General features: G+C 37.0%; 1 protein-coding gene across 7 annotated transcripts in view; it reads right to left on the minus strand.

Annotated features, from left to right (window-relative positions):
• The window catches only part of ANGPT1 (angiopoietin 1), a 243,328-nt gene that overhangs the window by 20,973 nt on the left and 198,804 nt on the right, over nt 1-23,551 (minus strand). For all 7 annotated transcript variants that reach the window (XM_077167483.1, XM_077167480.1, XM_077167479.1 and 4 more), the window contains one exon: nt 16,480-16,646. In XM_077167483.1, coding sequence (XP_077023598.1) covers nt 16,480-16,646 — 167 coding nt within the window. The remainder of the gene's footprint in view (nt 1-16,479; nt 16,647-23,551) is intronic.

The following is a 23,551-nucleotide window of genomic DNA, read 5'->3' on the forward strand; positions in this document are numbered from 1 at the left end:
CTCCTTCATTCTCTAAGGCAATGGGTGTTGCATGTATGACAAATTGAAGTTTGGCCTCAGCGCTTTCAAACAGTAGACAGACTCTCAGATATCTGAACTTTAAGTTCTTACGTACTGACAAGCAGAGCAGATTTTTATTTTGCTCTGAGCTCTTTCCCTGCCACCATATGGAACTAGTTTGTCTTTCTCACAATTACTTGAAGAAAATGCAAAATGACCCCTATGCTTTTCTTTCAGAGTCCTGGTAGCAATGACTCAATCTGACAAGTTTACCGACACTGCGGTGGCTCCAAGATGCCTCTGCTTTTAACCACCCTGACCCCCGCTGAAAAGGCTGGACACCACACCGCCAGCAAAAGGGGGTGCCAAGCATGTCCTCTGGTGCTGAACTTAAATTAGGCATCTATTAGCCATTTATTGCTGAAAATAAAGACAGCATTTCTCCTGCTGATCTATAGAGAGACAAGTTTACTATATAGACTTATATAGTAGAAAAAGACATTTTTGGAATTGTGAAGACTTCTTAGAAAGTTATACAAGTAATAAGGGAAAATTTCAGGGAGGGCTGACCTTCTCAAAAAGTTTCGTGGTGGACATTGGCTATGGAAAGTGTGGAGGACATGGGTTTTTGAAGAGGGATGAGATATGTATTTCTGACAAAAGGAATGGGAAGTTAATAGCAAAATTAAGTTTTGGGGGATATCTAACATCACAAAAGAAAGAAAAAGAAAGGAAAGAAAAAAGATTTCTTATTAGTCATTTGTGTTGGGAATGTCAGGTAAAAGCAATGTACTTATTTAGAGATATTAAGCATTTAGACAGGATACTTTCATTTCTTTTTTTTTTCCTTATTAGTGTTTGACCCTTAAATTCTTTGTTTTCACAGAATACCCTTTCCTGTAAGTTTCTACAGTTCAAATAATTAAATCTGTTATGGTAAAAATTAATAAGATCAGGGTGGTGTGACAGTGGCTCAGTGGCAGAGTTCTTGCCTGCCATGCCGGAGACCCAGGTTCCAGTTCCAGTGCCTGCCCATGCAAACAAACAAACAAACAAACAAACAAACAAAAATTAATAAGATCAGAAGTCTTGACGTACAGAGAAGAATATAAATTCATCTAAGCACAAAGGGAGGCTTGAGTTTTATGCTAAAACTTTGCTAATATATCATAGTAAAATTATCTCAAGCTAAATAACAATTTTCTATTTTCTCAAGGTAATAGCTGAGAGATGACATTTTATTCTCCTTGGTTCAGGATGGTCTGAATGCATCTCGTGCTTACAAATGACCAGTGCTTTACCGATCCCATTCCTTTCTCCCTGGCTCCACAAGTCAAAAGGCAAGCACACTCACTGTGCACTTCAGATGGATTGTAGATTATGTGAATGTATCGCAATAAAACCGCCTTACAAAAAAACAAACAGAGAACGGTACAACACAAAGAGTGAACCCTAATGTAAACTATGAACTTTAGTTAAGAACATAATTACAATAAATATTGGTTCATCAACTGCAACAAATGTACGCTGTGCAAAATATTAATAATGGAGAAACTGTAAGAGGTATATGGGCACTATGTACTTTCTCCATAATTTTTCTGTCAACCTGTCACTGCTCTAAAAAAGAAAAAAAAGGTCAGCCATCTTTCAAGGCAGCCCAAATGTTACATCACCCAGGAAATCTCTCTTTTCTCCTCTGTGCAGTCAATAAACAGTAAATTACTTCTCTTGTGGCTCATCTCATTTTACCTATTGTGGTATTATTGATATATTTGCCTTATCTTCTTCAAAGACAGCAAACTCCTAGAATTAAGCATTTATATCTTAGCCATCTTTGTAACCTTCATATAATAGGTAGGTAGCAAGCATTCAGTAAATATTTATGGACTCAATTTGTTGAGTCAGTTAAAATGTAGCTCACCTCTATCAGGATGGGTCTTAATTCTATTACTGGAATCCTTTTTAAATGGAGTGAAATTCAGACAGGGAGAGAGAAAGCCGCAGGAAGAAAGAAGCTGAAATCAACAGAACCCAGAAGACAAGGGACAGTCCAGGAGATGCCGCCATGTGCCTTGTCATATGTCAAGCTAAGGACCAAGAATTGTTAGCAGCCAGTCGCAGAACACTATAATGTCCAGGAAGAAAGCATTGCCTTGACGATGCCTTGATTTGAACTTTTTCCCTCCCTCAAAGCATTAGCAAGTAAGCTGCCCTTGTTTAATGCGATCCATTTCATGGTATTTGAGCAGCCTACAAAACAAAAACAGCCTGTAACAGACAGTTTTATGCCAATAATCTACATTCAAAGATATAAATCTATAAGTACATGGAAAAGTTCAAAGAACAGAGGGCATGAGGAGGAAGACTAAAGGAACTAATAATATATAGTTTGATTGGACAAGAATAAAAGATATGATAGAGATTTACAAACACCCCAAAAAATGAAAAGATCAAGCAGATAGAAGCGGTTTGGTATAAAATAAGTAGGAATAACAAACTAACAAAGTTATTAACCAAAATTCTTTCTTTTGTCCTTCCTCCCCACCCAATCTTCACCAAAGCAAAACATTAGTGTCTAAAAGTTAAGATTGTGTCAGGTACACTTGTGTCTAGAGAGATGGTATACAATAACAGAACTTGGAGCTTAATTGTCTGGTTTGCCACCAGGTTTATGTCTTTTCTGGTCCTGTTTTCACATAGCAGTAATATCCTTCTAATAGTGTTATGAAGATCGAACAAGACAATGCATGTAAAGCCCTTAAAAAACTGTCCTTCTAGGGCGGGCCACGGTGGCTCAGTGGCAGTTCTCGCCTGCCATGCCAGAGACCAGGGTTTGATTCCCAGTGCCTGCCCATGCAAAAAAAAAAACAACAAACTAAAAATCTGTTCTTCAAGCAGAGTCTGCACTTGATGAAAATTAAATAATAAATCAAAGAAACCAAACATCCCTAACCAATATTCATAAAATCACAGTAGCTCAGTAAATATGAGTTGTATGAATAACTAAGTCTAAATCAATCAAGTGCTCTTATAAACATATTGAGAGTGATGAAAATAATGAGATGGAGACACAGATGATTAAGATATGCCTGTAGGCAATACGCCAGAGAAATTGAGATGAAATGGACCAATCTACTCAAATCTATAAGGCCCTGTTCCCTTTGGAAGTTTTTCTCAATTTATACAGAGCAAGCAGAATACCAAGTACAAAGGATAAGAAACCAAAGAGTTGCTTTGCTCACTGTCTACTTAGTTTAAGCCTACACTATTTTGCATACAGGTGGCCTTAATAATGGTCTTTTAATCCAAATGTTTCTGCTTTATAAATTAAAATTCCCATCTTTTGAGAATCCTAAATATTTCTTGCTATATACAGGGTCCTTTATTGGCTGACTTCAGTACATGTTGTCCACCTGTCCCCACCCCATCCACCCCTTCTTTACCTAGACTTGATACCAGGAAAAATCACTTCCTTGCCAGCCTATCCTTTAATTCTCATCTCTGCTTCCTGAAATCATCACGTTAAATCATCAATTGATACCATCTGTTCTCAGATGGAGAGAATCGTTGGGGAATCACCAGAATTGGTGCATATTCGCTTAACCATTATGCCAAGAAGGTGGATATTATCTCATTCGTTTTTTAGGCCTCAGATGCTCTGAGGTAGATAAGTTATTTATCTTTGAACACATGTAGTGGAAGATGTGCAAATGGGAAACATTTTTGTGATAAAGATAGTCAAGGGAATCTGGGTTATGACTAAGCAAGATAAATTTCCAGTGTTTTAGAAAACCTCAGCCCACATAATGAGAAACTTCAGAGAATCTAGTTTCATTTACTCTCTGATTCTAGTATGATCATTTCAGTTTTCATTATACATGCACACTAATTGTACACTTAATTGTACATTAGTGTTTTATCAATTTAAGTTCTGATAATTTATGTGTTTTAATGTCTCACTCTTGAGTTACAAATATGAATATAATGTAGAGCTTTGATAAAAGTGAATTTGTCAACCATCCAAGTTTTCTCAAGCTCTTGATATTAGAAACACTGTTACTAGTGACTTATGTCAAAATCACAGTAAAATACAGCTCTCAATGTTTCCCAAAGACATGAAGATTACATATGTTTAAAACTCATGGTAAATTCTTCCATCAAGGAAAATAGCAAACTGCATCCTATCTTGGGTGCCTCTGCATTGTGCTGAGAGAAATCACTCTATTCAGTACAGAAAAGAAAAAAAAACAACTATTTTCATGAAATATGTAATAGTAAAACCATTCTTCCCAAAGTTCAGAAATATGTACTGTAGTGATTCGCTGTTTTCAGTGTAAAATAAAACAAGCAGTTCTTTCAGTGTTCCTCCCCTTTTCTAAGAATACATAAAAAATCTGAGTGTCAAAATGAATTGTGAGCCACTATGACCCCTGTAAAAAAATACAAAGTCCCTTAAACATATTTCAATTCCCTTGGTATTATGTGTGGTTGATAAAGAGAGTCAGTTTCAAATGAGGGCCTCATCGACCAGACCCTCTTTTGGTGCTTAAAAGACTAAGCCAATGGCTGTCTCAGGAAGTTTACAGCTTTTGCTCATTATCAAAAATTAAGTCCGAACCTTTTTAATTTTTGCAATAAAAACTGCTGATATTTTAGTATAAATAAGCTCAAGGAAGGTAGGTTTGTTCTCAGTTTCAATCCTTTCTAAAGAGCAGCAGGAAACTTTTTCTAACATCCCCTAGGGCAAGACAGAAGGAAAGGAAAGGGTGAGTAGGATGTTGAAAATCACTGAAAGGCATTGCGTGAGGTTTTTTCGTGAAGAGGAAATAGTTTGTCTTGTTGTACTTGGACAACATGTTGCTATATGGTCTGCAAATAAGACTCCAGAGTGCATAAGCAGATTCTTCTGTGGACCAAAATCACCAATGTGTTTATTTCTCATCACAATTAACTACAAGATAGAGTCCAAACACCTTAACAAGGAATATATGACCCTCTTTCATCTGTAGCCTAATGGACCCCTCCATAGGAGATGCTCGTGGTTGTCTAAATAAGGCAGCCTATGTCCCACATATGTGTCCCACCTCTGTATAGCTTCTTTTGGCTATAATATGAGGACCTATCTCCTCCTGCCACCATTCTCCATACTTGAACAATGATTCATATTTACCAAATCACCAAGGATTTCCTTTATGAAAGCTTTCCTGGTTTCCTTCAATCTGCTCCAACATAGACCAACAATCCTCAACACTAGTAGAATTGACCACTTTTCTTTGGTGTGTTTCTATAGTCTAATTCCAAAGGTTCTCGCCCAGTGATTGTGAGCATGCAGTTGAATCACACCTAAATTGTGAGCAAAATTTTGTGTTGGTATATTATTCTGGGGAGATGGTTCATAGCTCCAACAGATTTTACCAAAGGTCCATGATTTCTCAATTCCCTCCCTACCACCACCCCCCTCCAAAAAAAAATACCAATTCTAATAGTTACCATGTTTAAGGCAATGGTACCATGTGTGTTTCCTTCTAAATGATCAGTCCCACAAAAAGACAGCAAGCACAGTGCCTCCTTTTAGTGTCACTAAAATGTCATTTCTGTGTTAGCATCATCTAGATGTAACTGGTATAAATGATGCATCTAAGATAAGAGTCTCAGGATGTGAGGCCCAGAAATCTACAATTTGAACAAGGACCTTAGTTGATCTTATGCACACTTAAGTCCAGAAACAACTGGCATTCTGTTGTTGAAATAATAACAACATGATGAATATTTGCTGGCCAGCTGAATGGATAAATGGATGAATGTGGTCTCTAATTTCAAAAAAATTATAACCTTTAAGAGCATAATTTTAGTAGAGTTTTCTGGCTGAAAGAAAAACTGCAACCAGTTAAGGGAGAAATGAAATGATTATGGATATTGGACAACTGCATATTCAATAATTATTGTTTTTTAGCAAACACATAAAAATATTGAGTTGATGTCTTTGTCAGCCTCTCTTGTAGGTTACTTTAAAAATCAGATTATAAATAACTGCTAACTATTTGATCCTTATATATATTTTTTGAGGCAAAGTTCATTAAAATAATTATTTTTGTAACAACATATCTCCAATGGTTTCTATAATGATTGGGGTCAATTTTTATTTCCAGATCTGGAAAGATCTCCCTAGAATTGATCTTGAGGGTGTGTGAGGGAAAGGAAGCTCTCTATCATCTTCAAACCAAAGAAAGTACAAGTCATGACAGTAAAATTCTTCATGCAGGTGCTTCGATCTGTTTCTAACTGAACTTGGCAATACTACATTTTTTTGTTTTGTTTTTCATTTTGCACAGGCAGGCACTGGGAATTGAACCCAGGTCTCCGGCATGGGGGGTGAGAACTCTGCCACTGAGCTACTGTTGCCTGCAATACTGTAGTTTTTAAAAAATTCTTTCCATAGAGACTAAGCAGACAGCTTAAACATTGTGATATTAACATATTTGCGATGTTAGCATCAAAAAGGACATATTTAAGTACTTTGCAAATAGTTGGCACAAAGTATGTGCACAACTATTAGTAGCTGAACTTAAAAGTTAGAATCACAGGTTTTTAATTGATTGCATAATGGTGATACTTTGTTGATACCTAGCATCATTATTTAATGAATTTGGTGATGTTTATGGTTGAAATGGATACAGGCTCTTGTGAAAGAACAAAATCAGTTAAAAGGAAAAGCATTGCATAAATTATTTTAAAATTTTCATAATAAAAATATAACTAACATAATTCCATGTTAATTATTAATCTTGCAGTTTCTCACCCACAATGAGTCCTATATAATCAAAGTGTACTATCACCTAATGGGAGCTATCAAAATTGCAGGCAGAAAAAAAATTGCAGGCAGAGTGGCTGGTCCTTGTAACTCACAAACTAATTTATAAGTGACAGCAACATAGCATCCTCCTCTGAGATAAGTTGGCCTTGGGAAGAAGATATGTTGTATATTTATTATATTTTATTTGCTTTGCATTGTGCAGTCTACAAAATCTTACATATCATTTGCAGGTAAAGATGAAAAACAGATGAGCCTGGAGTTGAATCGATCAGGGAAATGAATCTCATCCAAGCAACAATTCAAGAACTAAAGTGCAGAGTACTTTATTTAAAAATCTTGTACAGAAATTGTCATATGTCTCTAATTCTATACCATAAACCTCTTAGAGCAGGAATATTGACTTTAGTATCTGAATCTTAAGCATCTAGATCAATAATTGCCTTATAGTAATTAGCCATGCTTGTTGAATGTGCAAGAGAATATCTTTGTGTGTCTGTTATGCGGTTACGAGGAAGTGCTTCCTTTCTATGCACAGGCCAAGCATTGTGAAGAGGTCGCTGTCCTCCTAGAGGTGGCAGCCTAACAACAGGCAAAAATTACAACCCAGTGTGATAAGGACGCAAAATGGCAAGTGCAGGGTACAGTGGGGGGATGTGAAAGAGGCTCCTTATCCATTCTTAAAAGCAGAGCTCTACAGACTGAGCTAAAACTTAAAGGACCAAGAAATCAAGTCAGGCAAAGAGCGCAAGTGTAAAGGAAAGGGGTTGAGTTCTGAAAAGTTTTCTTTCACCCACAGTGTCTTGAACATTGAAATTGCTCACGTTAATGAACAGAGTTATCAAAATGTTGAGTGAAAAAAATTAATTGGGATGTGAGAAAAGACCATTTCAGATGGGATGTCCTCTGAGGCTATCACTGATTGCCAGGCCTGGAGTCTTCTGCCTGTTGCTAGTGGTCTGGCCCTCTTTTGCTCTCCCTATGCTTAAGTGATATCTGACCACTTACAGTCCCTCCAACAAGCCACTCTGCCTCTCACTTCTGAGCCCTCACAAGGCCATTACCTCTTACACCCCCAATCTCAAACTATTCCCCAGCTAATTCCAATTTGTCATTTTACTGTCAACTTGGGTTACATCTTGGAAGCTTCCCTTGAACCCCCAAAATAGATTAGTTACCTTATTCATGCCATGTGAGTCTCTATTAGTGAGCTAAGTTTCATGGCAAACTGCCTGTTTGGCTATCTATTACCCACCCCATCTTCATCACCCCCGTTAGACCCACAGCTGAATGTACATGCACACCACCAGACTGAAATCTCTGTAGAAGTTTCATTCTTTCAGTAGCACATAATAGATACATAGCAAATACTTCTTTCGCTCAAGTTAGAGCTTCACGGTGGACAGCACTGGGAGGGCCCAGGGCAGTGGGCCCAAGGAAACCTTCTTGGACTATTCCCTGAAGGCATTGCTAATTGATTCTAGCAATGTTTTCTAACCTGTAAGTTTCCACACCAGGAGTTGTCTGTGCTCCAGTAGTACTCATTCTATAGCAGATACCCTCTTTTTTTTCCCCAATGATTTTTTAATTGAGATATAATCATACAAAGCATACAGTCAGTGGCCCACTCACATCATAAAGCTGTGCATTAATTATTACAACAGATTTTTTAACATTGCTATTGCTCCAAAAACAATAAAAATAAAAGTAAAAAACAAATATCCAAAACATCCCAAGCTCTCATACCCCCTATTGTTTATTTTCTTTTGCCTTTTTTTTTTCTTACTCATCTGTCCATATGCTGGATTAAGGAGTGTCAGTCACGAGGTTTTCACACTCACATGTTCGTACCTTAAAAGCTCTATAGTTACTCACTCATCTTCAAGAATCAAGGCTATCGAGGATTACAATTCATCAGTTTCAAGTATTTCCCCTTAGCTACTCCAAAACACCAAAAACTGAAAAGGGATATCAATACTGCATAAGAATAACCTCCATAAATGTTTCTGTTAGATTGGGAAATCCTAGGCTCTGGAGAACCAGCATAAATCTGCACTGAAGTCAAGTGGTTTTCCTGACAGGTATAAATTTTGGGGTCTCTGATGCCAACTACTCCTCTGAAGACCTTAAAAGCCTTCTACCTCTTGAATATTTCATCCTAGTCAAGGAGTATAAAATATAAAATTTTTCATATAAAACAGTTCCTTCAGAAGTAACCACAACAAAAATCACAGTCTAAATAAAAGTAGTATGTTCCCACTAAGTTGGAGGAATTATTTGAAAATATAAATAAAACCATTTAACACCTTGAGTTTGAAAACCTAGTCTAGAAATTCAAGAGGATAGAAACTTTCAGGAGTTTCCATATACATATATTTTCTACCTTGATAAATCCAGAATAATTAACTTTCCTCTTAGTATGTTAACACATCTGTTACTGGTTCCAGACAGTCATGTAGCTCAGAGAATCAGAGAAATGAGAAACATTTCAATGAAAAACAGTGAAACAAGTTTTGCAATACTTACAAAAATGCAGGGCTTAGATTTACAAGGGAGGCCCAAGAGAGTTCTTTTCAATCCATGCTAATTTGTTTTGTCCTTGAAATATATACAGAATATGGGAGTACTTTAATGATAATAATAATAAAAAAATGGATTGTAGAATTGGAAAGAACTACAGTCTTTCTTCCTCATTTTGCTTATAAGAACCTATAACTTGGAAAAGTAAAGTAACTTGCCCAAGGTCATTCAGAAAAGTAACTAAAGATCCAAATCAAGACTTCATATCTCTCGATTCCCAATACAAGGCTTTACCCGTTATAGCAAATTGCTTCCCATAAAGATCTTGGCCAGAAATAAGCTTCATGCAAAAAGATATTGAAAGGCCAAGTTATTTTCTTTTTTCTAATGTGTCAATTTTGTTTCAAACATACTATTCATCTCATCACATGGAATGATTTCCAGAACAAGGCTTTATGAAAGCTCATCAATTAATCAGTTCTAACCTAGCTGTATCATTCATCCCCAACAAATATACAAAGATATTAAAATATGAAAAATGTCCATAAGACATGCACTAACCTATAAATAGTTAAACATTGCCATTCAGACTTAGCTAATAAAAGTTTTCTGTCGGTTTAAAGAAGGGCTATCCTTAAACCTGTCATTGTATTATCTGTGATAAATGATTTCCTCATCAAACTAATACCATAAAAAGATAAAAGAATAGTAAGCAAACTGTCCCCAATATCTGAAAATATCCACACTCAAAATCAATTTTATCTAAATATAAAACCATGCCTTTCTAACATTAAAAGCTGAAAATATTCAATATAGTTTCCTTTTTCTTTCTATATTTGAACATAGTACAATTAAATTCATTTACAATTGGTAAATCATACTTTTTTAGTCGTAATAATATAACACATTGTTTTTTTTTTTTTTTTGCATGGGCAGGCACCGGGAATCAAACTCAGGTCTCCAGCATGGCAGGGGAGAACTCTGCCTGTTGAGCCATCATGGCCTACCCAACACATTGGTTTTTAAACTGTGCTTTACAAATCTCTATGATAGTAGCAAGGAAAGGGGAATGTACTACATTTCTACAACTACTTTGACAAAAAAGACCAAATTTTCTTAAGAATTTTCTTTAAGAGTATACAATTCCATTGCTGTGACAAAAAACTTTTATCAGTGAACGAACCAGCACAATTAATAATAGAATAAATTGACTTTTTGTGCGCTCTGGTATGATAAAACGCGAAGTACACAACATCATTTATATGGCATTCTTGTCAAAAAGTTTTAATTTGAATCTTATCATGGAACTAATCAGATAAATCCAGAAATAACAATTTAAGGAAAACTGGTCTGGACCATTAAAAACTATCAATGGGTGGGTAGGCGGTGGGGCTATTCTAGATTAAAAAATGACTAAAGGGACATGACCACGAATGCAATAAGTGAGCCTGAATTGGAAACAAATCCAAATAAATGCATTAATTAATTGTCAATCAGCTGTAAAGAACATTTTTGGGACAGTGGGGGAAATTTCAATATAGAATATATAATTAGGTTTTATTGACTCAATAATAAATTTCTTGGGTATAATAAAAATTGAGTTCAATAATTCTGAGGTACAGAAATAACAGGTGATTTGTCCAAAGCAGAGCTGGATTATAACTTGGTTAATCTGGGAACTATGTTTCCCAGAATCCACTTCCTTGTATGGCTCCAAGTTAGAGTTGACAAAAAAATAAGGACAATGTGTGAGATCTGACAGTCAGAACTGAAGCAATGGCAATTTCCTCAGATCGTCAGGTACGTGATGCTCAGAGCCACAGGCACCTGACAGTTTCTAGCTTGTCCTCTCTCTCTGGCTCTGCAACCAGCTTGTCTTCCTGCCACTGGCACTGTTGATCAGCAGTGGCCCCAGACCCCCCACCAAAGGCCTGACTGCACAGTCACAGATGACATAGCTACCCAGAAGCAACAGCCTTCCACAGACCTTCTCACAAGCTCCTCCTTTGCGGGCTCACTTTGGTGCCTGGGTTGAAGCTTGGTTTCTTACAGTTCCCTGCAATCTCCAGCTTGCTCCCTATGCCAGGATTCCAGGCATATGGTTTAGTGACCCTTTTGCTGATCCTCCAACCTTCCCATTTCATCTTCCACTTTCGTAGCTCATTCCACATTTGTATATGGTCTAATTTGTATTACAAATCCCTTACTTCCATAATACTCTTCATTACTTTGTTTTCCTCACTGAATCCTGACTGATAATCATGTTGACCTCACAGGTGGAGAAGCTGGACTTTTTCACAACTTCCTCCTCATTTTCTGATTCCTTTGGCTGAGCTCTTTCTTAGTAAACTATGGCATCTCTTAACCCCACAACAAACCTGTTATTTTCTAAGGATTTGTAGTTTTGGTGGTGGTTGTTGGCTTTATTTTTTTAACTCTATGTATTAGAAAGAGCAAACCTTTTTGTGAGAAGTAAAAGGTTACTTTAATCCCTAAACTGATGGAGGACCTCTTACATAAGTATTTATTAGTGAGATCAACGCTTAATAATTTAACAAAGAATTGTAAATCTATAAAAATAGAAACAAATACATCCATAAGGGTAGTTCTCTTCCAGAAGATAATTTTTGAACTGCAAGGAGTTTTACAGATACTTGAATTTATAAGATGGAAAATTGAGAACCAGAGAGATGAGATAATGTCTCTAAGGATATCAAATTATTAAAGACAGAAATGGGATTGGGAAAAACATTCTATCTCTTAGAGTATGTGCTTTGAGTTTACATAATTAATTTCAGAAATTAACTGATGTGCCTCCATTGGAGGATGGTCATATGGTGGGTAGTTACATGATCAAAGTACAGATCCTGACTCCTACATATATTAGTGCCTGTGAACTTGTACAAAGTACTATCCCTCAGTTTCCTCATGTTGAAACACAATATCTGGTCCATAGTATGTGTCCACCTAATATTAATTTAGATATATATCTTGAATATTGATAAAAATGGTACCTATAATCCGGAAGCTTCTAAATTAATAGAGAAAGACAGAAAGACAGACACACACACACATACAGTTATTCAATGACATAGAATATGGACATCACATAGAACACTATGGATCTATGGGAGGACAAAGCATCCAATTTGTCATGAGAGTGAGGGTGATGCGTTCCCTGGGAAATGAGCATAAGGAGTTTTATAGAGTAGAGCTCTTAGGATCTGTTCCTGTGGCAAAGTGAAGGAAGCAGGACTTGGTAGAGGGAGAAGTTAGGTTCAGCTTCTGACATGGTGAAGAACTCTGCTGAAATCAAGAACTCTGGACCTGGGATGGCCTTTCCCAATTGTCCCAAACTGGGGAAAGGGGGCCTACACACTGCCATGTTGGTCAGTTATTGGTTGCGAGCTGCCTGCAGGGAGGGAGCAGTGACTCCCTTCAGCCACAGGCAATGTCACAAGAGGGACTTCGGCTGGAGTGCTCAGTCATCAACACCCCCGAGAGAGATGGGGGCAGGAGGACTTCAGTCCGGAAGCGGGGCACCCAGTTGGTGCCCCACAGGCTCTATTACAGTGGGGATCAATAAAAGCTTCCTGGATGAAGGCAGAATCAAAAAGATTTAGATGTAGCCAGGAGACAAAGTAGGGTTTATGTACTTAGGGAAAAGTCACAGCATAAACAAAGGCACTGAGGATTTAGGGGTAATGCAAGTAGTTTTGAAACATAACCATGATGGGGTGAGGCTGTGGGAAGAGTATGGTTGCAATAGCTCAAGAGGTAGGCAGAAGCCGGGTCATGAAAATTATTCAGTGGCACACTTTAACCTGCAGATATTTGAATGCTTATTGAAATACAAGAAGGAGGGAAGAGACCAAGTTAGACTGCTTTTTAGAAAAACTATCCCAACAATAGTGTGAGAGCATCAAGGCTGGGGACAGGAGGGCCCTATAATAGTCTGAGTGTTAGATGACAAGGTTCTGGAGAATACTACCTCTCTAGGAGAAGTATCTCATAATTTCACATTGATTATGTGTCATTTCATATGACGTGTTTATCACAACATTCTCAGATTATTGTTTTGTTCTTTATTTATATCCTCCTGGGTTCTATAGATTTTGTTTTCTCTCTGAGAAAAATTATTTGTCATTTCCTTAGAGGATAAAAAGAAAATATGTGTATTATACATATATTACTAAGCTCATCTATTTATTCACAGCACTGACATTTAATCAATATGTGTCTAGTACACGAGAAAGGTTTTTTTTTAATTACAAGAGTTTTCAAAAAAATCTGTTAAGATAGAACATTTAAGACAAAAGAAAATTTTAAAACAACTTCTGAATTTAATTTGAAAAGGAAAAAATGTAGAATTCTAAGAATACAGAACAAAAACTCCTCATGAACGTCATAGTTGTAAATTTTGGTTGGAAATTAAAATTGACCTTGTGGAAGGTCAACTGACTAAAATCTCAGTCTTCTCCTTTTTCAAATGTGTCAAATAAGAAAGACTTCAGGAGGTTATCATAAAGGTTCAATGATACTATATGAATTTTAGCATTAATACTTCTAATCATTTATCAAAAAGAGGTGTCCTCATTCAGAGGGTAAGAGATGAGTGAAGGAAAAACACAGAGGTGACCCAGGATAGCTGGAGTTGTGACTCCAGGCCACACAGGGTGGAGTTACTGGGTCCTGGAGAATCTGAACTGGGCCAGAGGAACATCACAGAGATTTAGTTTCCATTTTCAAGCTTCTGTGTCAGTTTCCTTGACAGTGTGAACGACACCTTTCATATGGTGTGCTTATTCTAATCTAAGCTTTCACCAGAACATGCATTGTTTTAATGAGTTCTAATACATCTTTTGATGGCCATGTGAATCTCCTACCTAACTACATGAGATAATGGTGAGTACAGGACTCATCTTCTGCTGGGTGCTGGCAGGACAGAGGAGCCAGAGCCACTAGTTCTATTAGGACAGCGTGACACAGTGGAAACCATGCTGGACTATATAGGAGTCAAACGTTCCATATTTCAGTCTGTCTCAGAACCTTGGGCAAATATTGTATATTGCAGGACCCCAGCTTCTTCCCCCTAAAAACCAGAAGTTTGGAATTAAATTATTGAGTTCCTTCTGGCTTTATAATTCTGATCCTCATAGTTTACAAATTTCTCAAGATAGAAAAGGGGGGGATCCCAGACTGCATGCTCCACTCTAGCTGAGAAGACTTACTTATTTGAACATAGATACATAGCATACAGGAGTGTGAAGATACAGAATCACTCTGGCATGGAAAGAAATGGGAAATGTGCAATAAAGATGATGGGGTTTCTAAGAGGAGGAAAGTGCCCCTTCTTCAAGAAGATGCAAGAACCTGTGACATTTATATCATGCACTGAAACCTGCTGCAGATGCCCCAACCCTCCTAAGTCTGACCAAATGCTCTTTATGCCCCTACCACCAACACAGCCCCACACACATACAACCACCTATGGAGAACTGAGAGATATTTTGAAAAGGAACCAAAGCAAATTCTTCAGGAGCCTAGAAAAAGACTGGACTAATTATTTGCTAGCCCTATTGTCAGACTATCTGACATTAGCCAAGTTTCATATAGTTTCAAGTTTCAGGTCTAAACATTTACATAAGAGTCCCCCTGATGTTTTGCAGTGGTTTTTCTTATTATAAAACTCTCAAAATATTGACCTCCTTGGAAACATTTCTTCGTACACTCCATTGCATTTTATAAATGTCTCTTCTTTGGTTTCTTGAGTTGCCATTAAGTACACCCTCCCTCCCCATGAGGTCGTTAACTCTTTAGATCTATTTCTCAATCTCTGTTGTGATGACATCATCACTTTTTGTTAAGAAAATGATTGTTATGTCTCTGAGGATCTGATCCCATATGTAAGCCATTAACATAAAATGAGTGTGCCGTGAAAGAGATGCAGATTCAACCCCCTGAAAAATAGTATGACTTGAAAAGACAAATAAGCTGCAGAAACAGTTGAACAACAAGGTGATAGCCACTCGGGGTGGAAAAAAGTACAAGGCTTGGCAGCTACCAGTGTATTATGCTTGATGCATTGTGCTAACACTTTAAATGCACATAACCCTGTTTTCAAGAAGGATGCAAAGTGGCCAAAACATTGATAGTTAAAGATCACTGCAGCTGTAATTTGCTGATTATGAAACTGAGGTACATGTTAAGAACCTGTCATGTTCCAAGTATTAAATGAATGGGGACTGTCTGCCAGTTATTTAGTGACCTGATAGTAACAAAGCTGGACTATTGAGACTAGAGAGAGACCTGGTCAGTGATTGCTAAATCACCAGTGCCTAGAACTGCCCCTGGAACATAGAAAAAACACACTAAGTGTTCGTGGAATGAATGTGCCGCACCACATTATTATCTTTGCTATGTTTTTATGCGTTTTTCAAGGGTACAAGCTGCTCCTTAAAAAGAAAAAAATTGAAGCCTTTTACAATTAAGCGTATAGTTTGTTTTTACATCCACAATGATCTATATCAATGTCATTATTTGGACTTATTTTTGCCTTTTAAGTTGTTTTTGTTAAAAACCTCTGAATTATACCTCCACTTTTAGGCAAATCATCCAAAAAAAAGTTGCTCATCTTTCTTTGGTCACCTTCAAGATATTTTGAAAACATAATAATAGAGAAATGGAAATAAATACAGTAGTAGGAGAAAATCTTTTTAGTAGAAGGCAGCGATTATTTTAAGCCACTGAATTTGGATCATTACTATGTGACTGGCTTCATATGTTTGAATTCATTGTACCTTCATAGCATTACTGCTACTGATAAAACCAATATGCTTGATTTAATTCATAGTTCTCCAGAATTTGAGCTAACATCAAGACTGTCACTTAGTCAGTAAAAATGGAAATTTGAAGCTGGAAAGAAGCTTCTGGGTTTTTTTTTTCACATCTCTTTGGCATAGGCATGGCCAATCAATCTGATTTTTATTTTGAAAGATGATTTTCATCTTTTCGTTTTTCACACTATATTCCACCATTATTATATTAATAATATTACTATTATTAATTACTAAATAAAATAATATATATTTACTATATTAAGTGATTAGGTTAAAGATAATAAAGCACTACACTGAAATTTGACTTACCTATAGTTTTGCTTTTCATTTCCTATGTGGAATCTGTCATATTGTGAATAGGCTCGGTTTCCTTCCCAGTCCAATAACTCAATCCTTAGTATGTACTGCCTCTGACTGGTTAAGGCAAAAATAAACTCATTCCCCAGCCAGTATTCACCAGAGGGATTTCCGAAACCCTAGGAAGGAAGATAGGGATATAGTCATTACTTTAGAGAAAAGTTCTTTCCATGATCAGCATTTAACCAATTTTTAAATAATAAAATGTTTAAAATCAAAAAGATATCTCTTCCATTTTGTACACTTTTTTAAATTACTGATGTATTTTAATGCTTTTCTGCTATGTTTCCTTCTGTGTAAGCAAAAGTCCAATTCTCATAGTAAATCCTCTGTTATTCAAGTGCTCATAGATGAAATACTTTTGGATTAAATGAATATGGTTACTAGCATTAACTAGACTTCTGAATTTATACCTGGAGAGAAGACCAGCAGAGACCATCCTGTGCCTTCCACGTAAGAAAGAACCTCAGTGGAAAGTTAGCTGCCTTTCCTCTGAAGTACTAACAAAATAAATCCCCTTTTATTAAAAGCCAAATCGTCTCTGGTGTGTTGCATTCTGGCAGTTAACAAACTAGAACATTTAGGTATGCTCAATAAACACAATCACAAAAAAATGCTTTTGAATCAGGTATTGCTGAAAGAACTCTAAAAGATTTGCAAACATAAGAACACGATAGAAGATTCTTCAGTTAGGTCGTTCTGAATGTCTTTAAGTGCTTGCTCTATCTGAAAGAAACTGAAACTAGAAATCGAGTGCATTTTATTATGGGGAACATTTATGTAAGAACCACTGACCCGGAATCCCAGGCCTTGGGCCTACATTACAAAATGGGTAAACAAATGCATATTTTTCTACTTGAAGTTATAATGAAATGTATATTAATATTAAGTAGGCATACCTTAAAAAGTATTCCCCAATCTAATTTTGATTTTTGGTTAACTGAATACCCTTGGTCCAGACTGCCCTGGACATATACTCCCCTCAAGACCACCTGTAGCTCCGAGTAAAACAGATAGGACACTTTGAAGTTAGTCCTCCAGTGGCTCCTTGCATCTCTTGAATGAGATGCTCAAGTTACAATTTGCAAAAGTTCCAGAGTGCCAGGGAATTTTAGAGCAATTAGGGACGTGCTAACAGTTTAACACATTCTTATGGCAGTCTCATGTTATAGACCAGGGAGAAGGAAAAAAGTGTCCCTTCTCCGGTACATAAGCAAAAAGGAAAATTACAAGGGGCTGAAAGTCAAAGAATTAGCACTTTCTCATTTGCAGAAGCCAGTGGGAAGAAAGAGAAGACTGCTGTGATTTCTTAGCATTTCTACTCCGTTCAGATATGTCAAAACTCTCCCTTTAGCTACTTGACAATTCCCTCTTCTGTGTGGTCAGTAAGAAGGGGTTCAATAATTATACCAGATATGCATAAGAAGGCTGAGAATGATGAAGTGTCAAGCTTTAGGTCACATATTTCCCTGCCGCTGAAAGCATTGTAAATGATAAATGACAATGGTAAATGATAAAGCGCTCAGAATTCCCCAGGGAAAAGTGCAATAATCTTCAGCAAGCATCAGAAATGGATTGGTGGTAGTGCCATTTGTACCAGTGACACCATCCCCATCGGCATGCAGATATGTACTTCCCCTAGAGGAGGCAAATATCCTTTCCTAAAGAGTTTGCTTATTTTCTGATGGAAAATACAGGAGGGAGCAAGTGAAAAGAAAGTAATGAAACTTACTTTTAGAAATCAAAACTCTATTTCATGGGAGCAAAACATTTGACTACAATGAATCAAAATGACTCTTAGAAAGATATTGTAAGGAGGAAACTTTCTAATGGCCAAGTGCAGTGATACAGAAGCAAAATGTTTCATCATAAAAATGAAAAAGAAATGAAAGAAGGTGAAATGGGTTCCCACATTAATAACCTGCCTGTTGGGTAGTTTATCAGGTTCCAACAAAAACTGGATGCATAGGAGCAAAAGCTTGCCTTAGATTAAATAACCTCTGCCCCTTATTTCTACTACAATTTGAATCTTGCTCTGCCACATGTTGGCTGTGGAACCTCCTACTTGACTTCTGAGCATCAGTTTCCTCATTTGCAAAACAGGGATTAAAAACATAGCTTCAGAGGCAGGGCAAGATGGCGGTGAAGGGAGGGGTGGTATTTAATTGGTCCTCTAGAGCAGCTAGTAAATAGCCAGGAACAGTCTGGAACAACTGTTTGGGGGAACATCAGTGACCAGACACACATTGTACACCAATCTGAAAGGGGTGGAAGGGCTGAGATCACACCACAGAACTGTGAGTAAAGCCCCCAAAAGACAGAAGCTGCCGCTCTGCCCCCACTAGCATGGCAGGCTCAGTCAGAAACACTTTCCTGTGGGAAAAAGAAGATGTCTCTTTTGGGAGCAGGGGAGGGCAGCCCAGCCAAGCTTCAATTGCGCTTTTAATTAACCAGTTTGGTCTGCTGAATATAAGCTCCAAGTACAGATAAACTGAGAGCAAGCAGGGAAGGAATCCTGAGGTTTCTCTGGGCAGAGAGGAGGCAGGGCTGATAGGATAAAAAGATGAAAAAAAAAAAACAAGACTTTTGGAGTCGGCCCAGTTTGGAATAATGGAAAAGAGCTGTGCCCCAAGGCACATAGAGCCAAGTACCAAGGCTTATGACTGGTGATCTGTGGGCTCTGAAAAGGGATATTTAAAAAAAAAAAAAACTATTCCAAGTAGCTCATTAGAGAAAGCCTCAGGCTTTTTTAATTGTTAGCTTTGATTCAGGCAAGGGCAGACTTAAGAAAGGCTTGAGGGCCAAAGCAACAAGTCAAGTGAGGAGCTAATTCCCTAGAGGGCTTATCTTCCCCAGAAAAGGGGTAGGTGGGGCCAAGCTCAAGTGGCTGCCCTCAATCAGACAATTCAGACCTCAGGGGTTAAATCCTAAACTTCCCTTCTACATCAGCTTCTGTCTCAACCATGCCCCTGGGCAGGCACAAGGTCAGTTTGGAATGTGGTGGAAAAGCACAGTCTAGAGGCTTCACAAGAATCTCTAACAGCCTTCTGGGCCTTATCCCCAGGGAAACTTAATATTGATTACACCCTCCTCCTGAGACCTGGGCCTGTCTCTTCTTGGTAAAACTGACTGGGGTTGATGACATCTGTGGAGACCATTAATAAATAAATGAATAAATAAATAAATAAATAAAGGTTCAATTTAGGCAAGGTAAGAACTAGAAAAACAAGAGCTGAAAAATTCTGAACAGTTAAATAGAAAATATGCTAGAGGTCTAAAATAAGTTGAACCAAACACCAAAAAAAAAAAAAAAAGAAAAAAACAGAGCACAAAGCAAACCAACAAGAAAACCCTAGGAAAAAGAGTGAAAGTGATCTCCAGAATAAATTAATCAAGGATATCAAATGCCAAGACACAACAAAAAATTATGAGTCATACTAGGAAAAATGAAGATATGACTTCATCAAAGGAACAAACTAACACTTCAAAGGAGGTACAGGAGTTGAAACAACTAATTAATATACAATTAAACATGCTGAATTAAGTTAAAAAGCAAATCAATAAGTAGAGGGAAGATTTGGCAAAAGAGATGAAGGATATAAAGAAGACACTGGTAGACCATAAAGAAAAACTTGAAAGCTTGAAAAAAAAGGCAAAACTTATAGGAATGAAAGGCACAATAGAAGAGATGAAAAACACAATGGAGACTTAACACAGCAGATTTGAAGAGACAGAAGGAGAAATTAGTGAAAGGACATTTGAAATCCTACACATAAAAGAACAGATAGGGAAAAAAATGGAAAAATATAAGTAAAAAAAAACATATAAGGGTCTCAGGGAATTGAATGACAACATGAAGCACATGAATATATGTGTTATAGGTGTTCCAGAAGAAGAGAAGAGAAAAGGGGCAGAAACCATAATGGAGGAAATAATCATTGAACATTTTCCAACTCTTATGAAAGGCATAAAATTACAGATCCAAGGGGTGCAGCATACCCCAAACACAATAGACCCATATAGACCTACTCTAAAACACTTAGTAATCAGATTGCCAAATGTCAAAGACAAAAAGAAAATTCTGAAAACAGCAAGAGAAAAGCAATCCATCACATACAAGGGAAGCTTGATAAAATTATGTGTGGATTTCTCAGCAGAAATCATGGAGACAAGAAGGCAATTGTATGATATATTTAAGATTCTGAAAGAGAAAAACTGCCAACCAAGAATTCTATACCCAGCAAAACTGTCCTTCAAAAAATGAGGAAGAGTTTAAAATATTCTCAGACACTGAGAGAGTTTATAACTAAGAGACTGGCTCTACCAGAAGTATTAAAGGGAGCAGAACAAGCACATAGGAAAAGACATGAGAGAGAGGTCTGAAGAAGAGTGTAGAAATGAAAACTATCAGTAATGGGTAAAAAGACACACACACAAAAAAGATATGACATATAAAATCCAAAAGACAAAATGGTAGAAGAAAGTACTGCTTTTACAGTAATAACACTAATTGTTATTCCTCCCCAATTGCATAAAGACTGGCAGAATGGATTAGAAAAGAGAATCCATCAATATGTTGTCTACAGGAGACTCACTTTAGAACCAAGGACAAAAACAGATTGAAAGTAAAAGGTTGGAAAAAGGTACTTCACTCAAATAATAACCAGAAAAGAGCAGGGGTAGCTATACTAATAGCTGACAAATTAGACTTCAAATGTAAAACAATTAAAAGAGACAAAGAAGGACACTATGTATTAACAAAAAGAACAATTCAACAAGAAGACATAACAATCATAAATATTTATGCACCAAGCCATGGTGCTCCAAAATAAATAAGGCAAACATTGACAACACTGAAAGGAGAAATAGATACCTCTGCTATAATAGGTGGAGACTTCAAAAACTACTCTCATCAATGGACAGAACATCTAGACAAAGGATGAATAAAGAAACAGATTTTGAATAATATGATAAATGAGCTAGACTTAGCAGACATCTACAGAACATTACACTACATAAGAGCAGGAAACATATTTTTCTCAAGTACTCATGGATCATTCTCCAGGATAGACTGCATGTTAGATCATAAGGCAAGTATCAATAAATTTAAAAAGACTGAAATTATAAAAATACTTTCTTGGATAACAATGGAATGAAGTTGGAAATGAATAACAGGTGGAAGGCCAGAAAATTGACAAATACCTGAAGGCTAAACAACACACTCTTAAACAAATACTGGGTCAAGAAGAAATCAGTAAATATATTAAGACAAATTAAAATGAAAACACAACGTATCAAACATATGGGATGCAGCAAAGGTGGTGCTGAGAGGGAAATGTATTGCCTAAATGCCTATATTAAAAAAGAAGAAAGAGCAAAAAGCAAAGAATTAGCTGATAACCTCAAGAACTAGAGAAAGAACAGCAAACTAACCGAAAAGCAAACAGAAGGAAAGAAATAACAAAGATTAGAGCAGAAATAAATGAAATTGAGAACATGAAAACAATAGAGAGGATCAACAAAAGAGAAGTTGGTTCCTTGAGAAAATTTAGAAAAATGATGGACCCTTAGTTAGGTTGAGGGAAAAAAAAAAACAGAGAGAGAGAGGATGCAAATAAAATCAGAAATGGGAGAGGGGACATAATTACTGACCTTGCAGAAATAAAGGAAATAATGAGAGGATACTGTGAGCAACTATTTGCTTATAAATTAGACAATGTAGATGAAATGGACAACTTCCTAGAAAAGCATGAATAACCAACATTGAACTCAAGAAGAAATAGATGACCTTAACAAACCAATCACAAGTAAGGAGATTGAATCAGTCAGTCATCAAGAAGTTCCCAAGAAATATAAGCCCAGGATTAGATGGCTTCACATGTGAATTATTTTCCAGAAAGAATTAGTACCAATCCACTCAAACTCTTCAAAAAATTGAAGAGGAGGGAAAGCTACCTAACTTGTTCTATGAATCTAATATCACCCTAATACCCAAGCCAGACAAAGAAACCACAAGAAAAGACGATTACAGAGCAATTTCTTTAATGAATATAGATGCAAAATCTTCAACAAAGTACTTGCAAATTGAATCCGGCAGCACATTAAAAGAATTATACACCATGACCAAATGGGATTTATCCCAGGTATGCAAGGCTGGTTCAACACAAGAAAATCATTAATGTAATATACTACATCAATAAATCAAAGTAGATAAACTATATTATCATTTTCATTGATGCAGAAAAGGCATTTGACAAAATTCAACATCTGTTCTTGATGAAAACACTTCAAAGGATAGGAATGGAAGGGAATTTATTTAACATGATAAAGGGAAGATATGAAAAACCCACAGCTAACATCATCCTTGAAGGGGAAAGATTGAAAGTTTTCCCACTGAGATCAGGAACAAGGATGCCCACTGTCACCATTGTTATTCAACACTGTGCTGGAAGTACTAGCTAGAGCAATTAGAGAAGGAAAAAAAATGCCACCCAAACTGGAAAGAAAGAAGTGCAACTTTCACTGTTTGCAGATGACATGACCCAATACGTAGAAAATCAAAAAAAAAAAAAAAAAAAAAAACCATAGCAAAGCTACTAGAGTTAATAAATGAGTACAGCAAAGTGGCAGGATACAAGATCAACACCCAAAGATCAGTACAGAGAGATACAAGTGCTGGAGAGAGATGTATCCTTTCACTGATGGCAGGGAAGTGGAGTATGTAGTCCCTCTGGCGGGCAGTGTGGTGGCCCCACAGAAGGCTAGGGTAGAGTTGTGGTATGATCATGCAACAGAGTAGTTAGGTATATATTGGAGGAACTAAGAGCAGGGACAGGAATGGACAATTGCACATGATTTTTATGGTGGCAGTGTTCATATTTTGCAATGGACGGAGGTGGCCTAGGGTACATCAACTGAGGAATGAAAGAGGGAACTGTGGGTATACATATAACAGACTACTGAGTGGCTGCAAGAAGGAATGAAGTTGTGGGGCATGCAACTTGGTGAATGAACCTGGAGGACA

The sequence above is a fragment of the Tamandua tetradactyla genome, chromosome 6, assembly GCF_023851605.1.
Source record: "Tamandua tetradactyla isolate mTamTet1 chromosome 6, mTamTet1.pri, whole genome shotgun sequence".
Taxonomy (NCBI): Eukaryota; Metazoa; Chordata; class Mammalia; order Pilosa; family Myrmecophagidae; genus Tamandua; species Tamandua tetradactyla.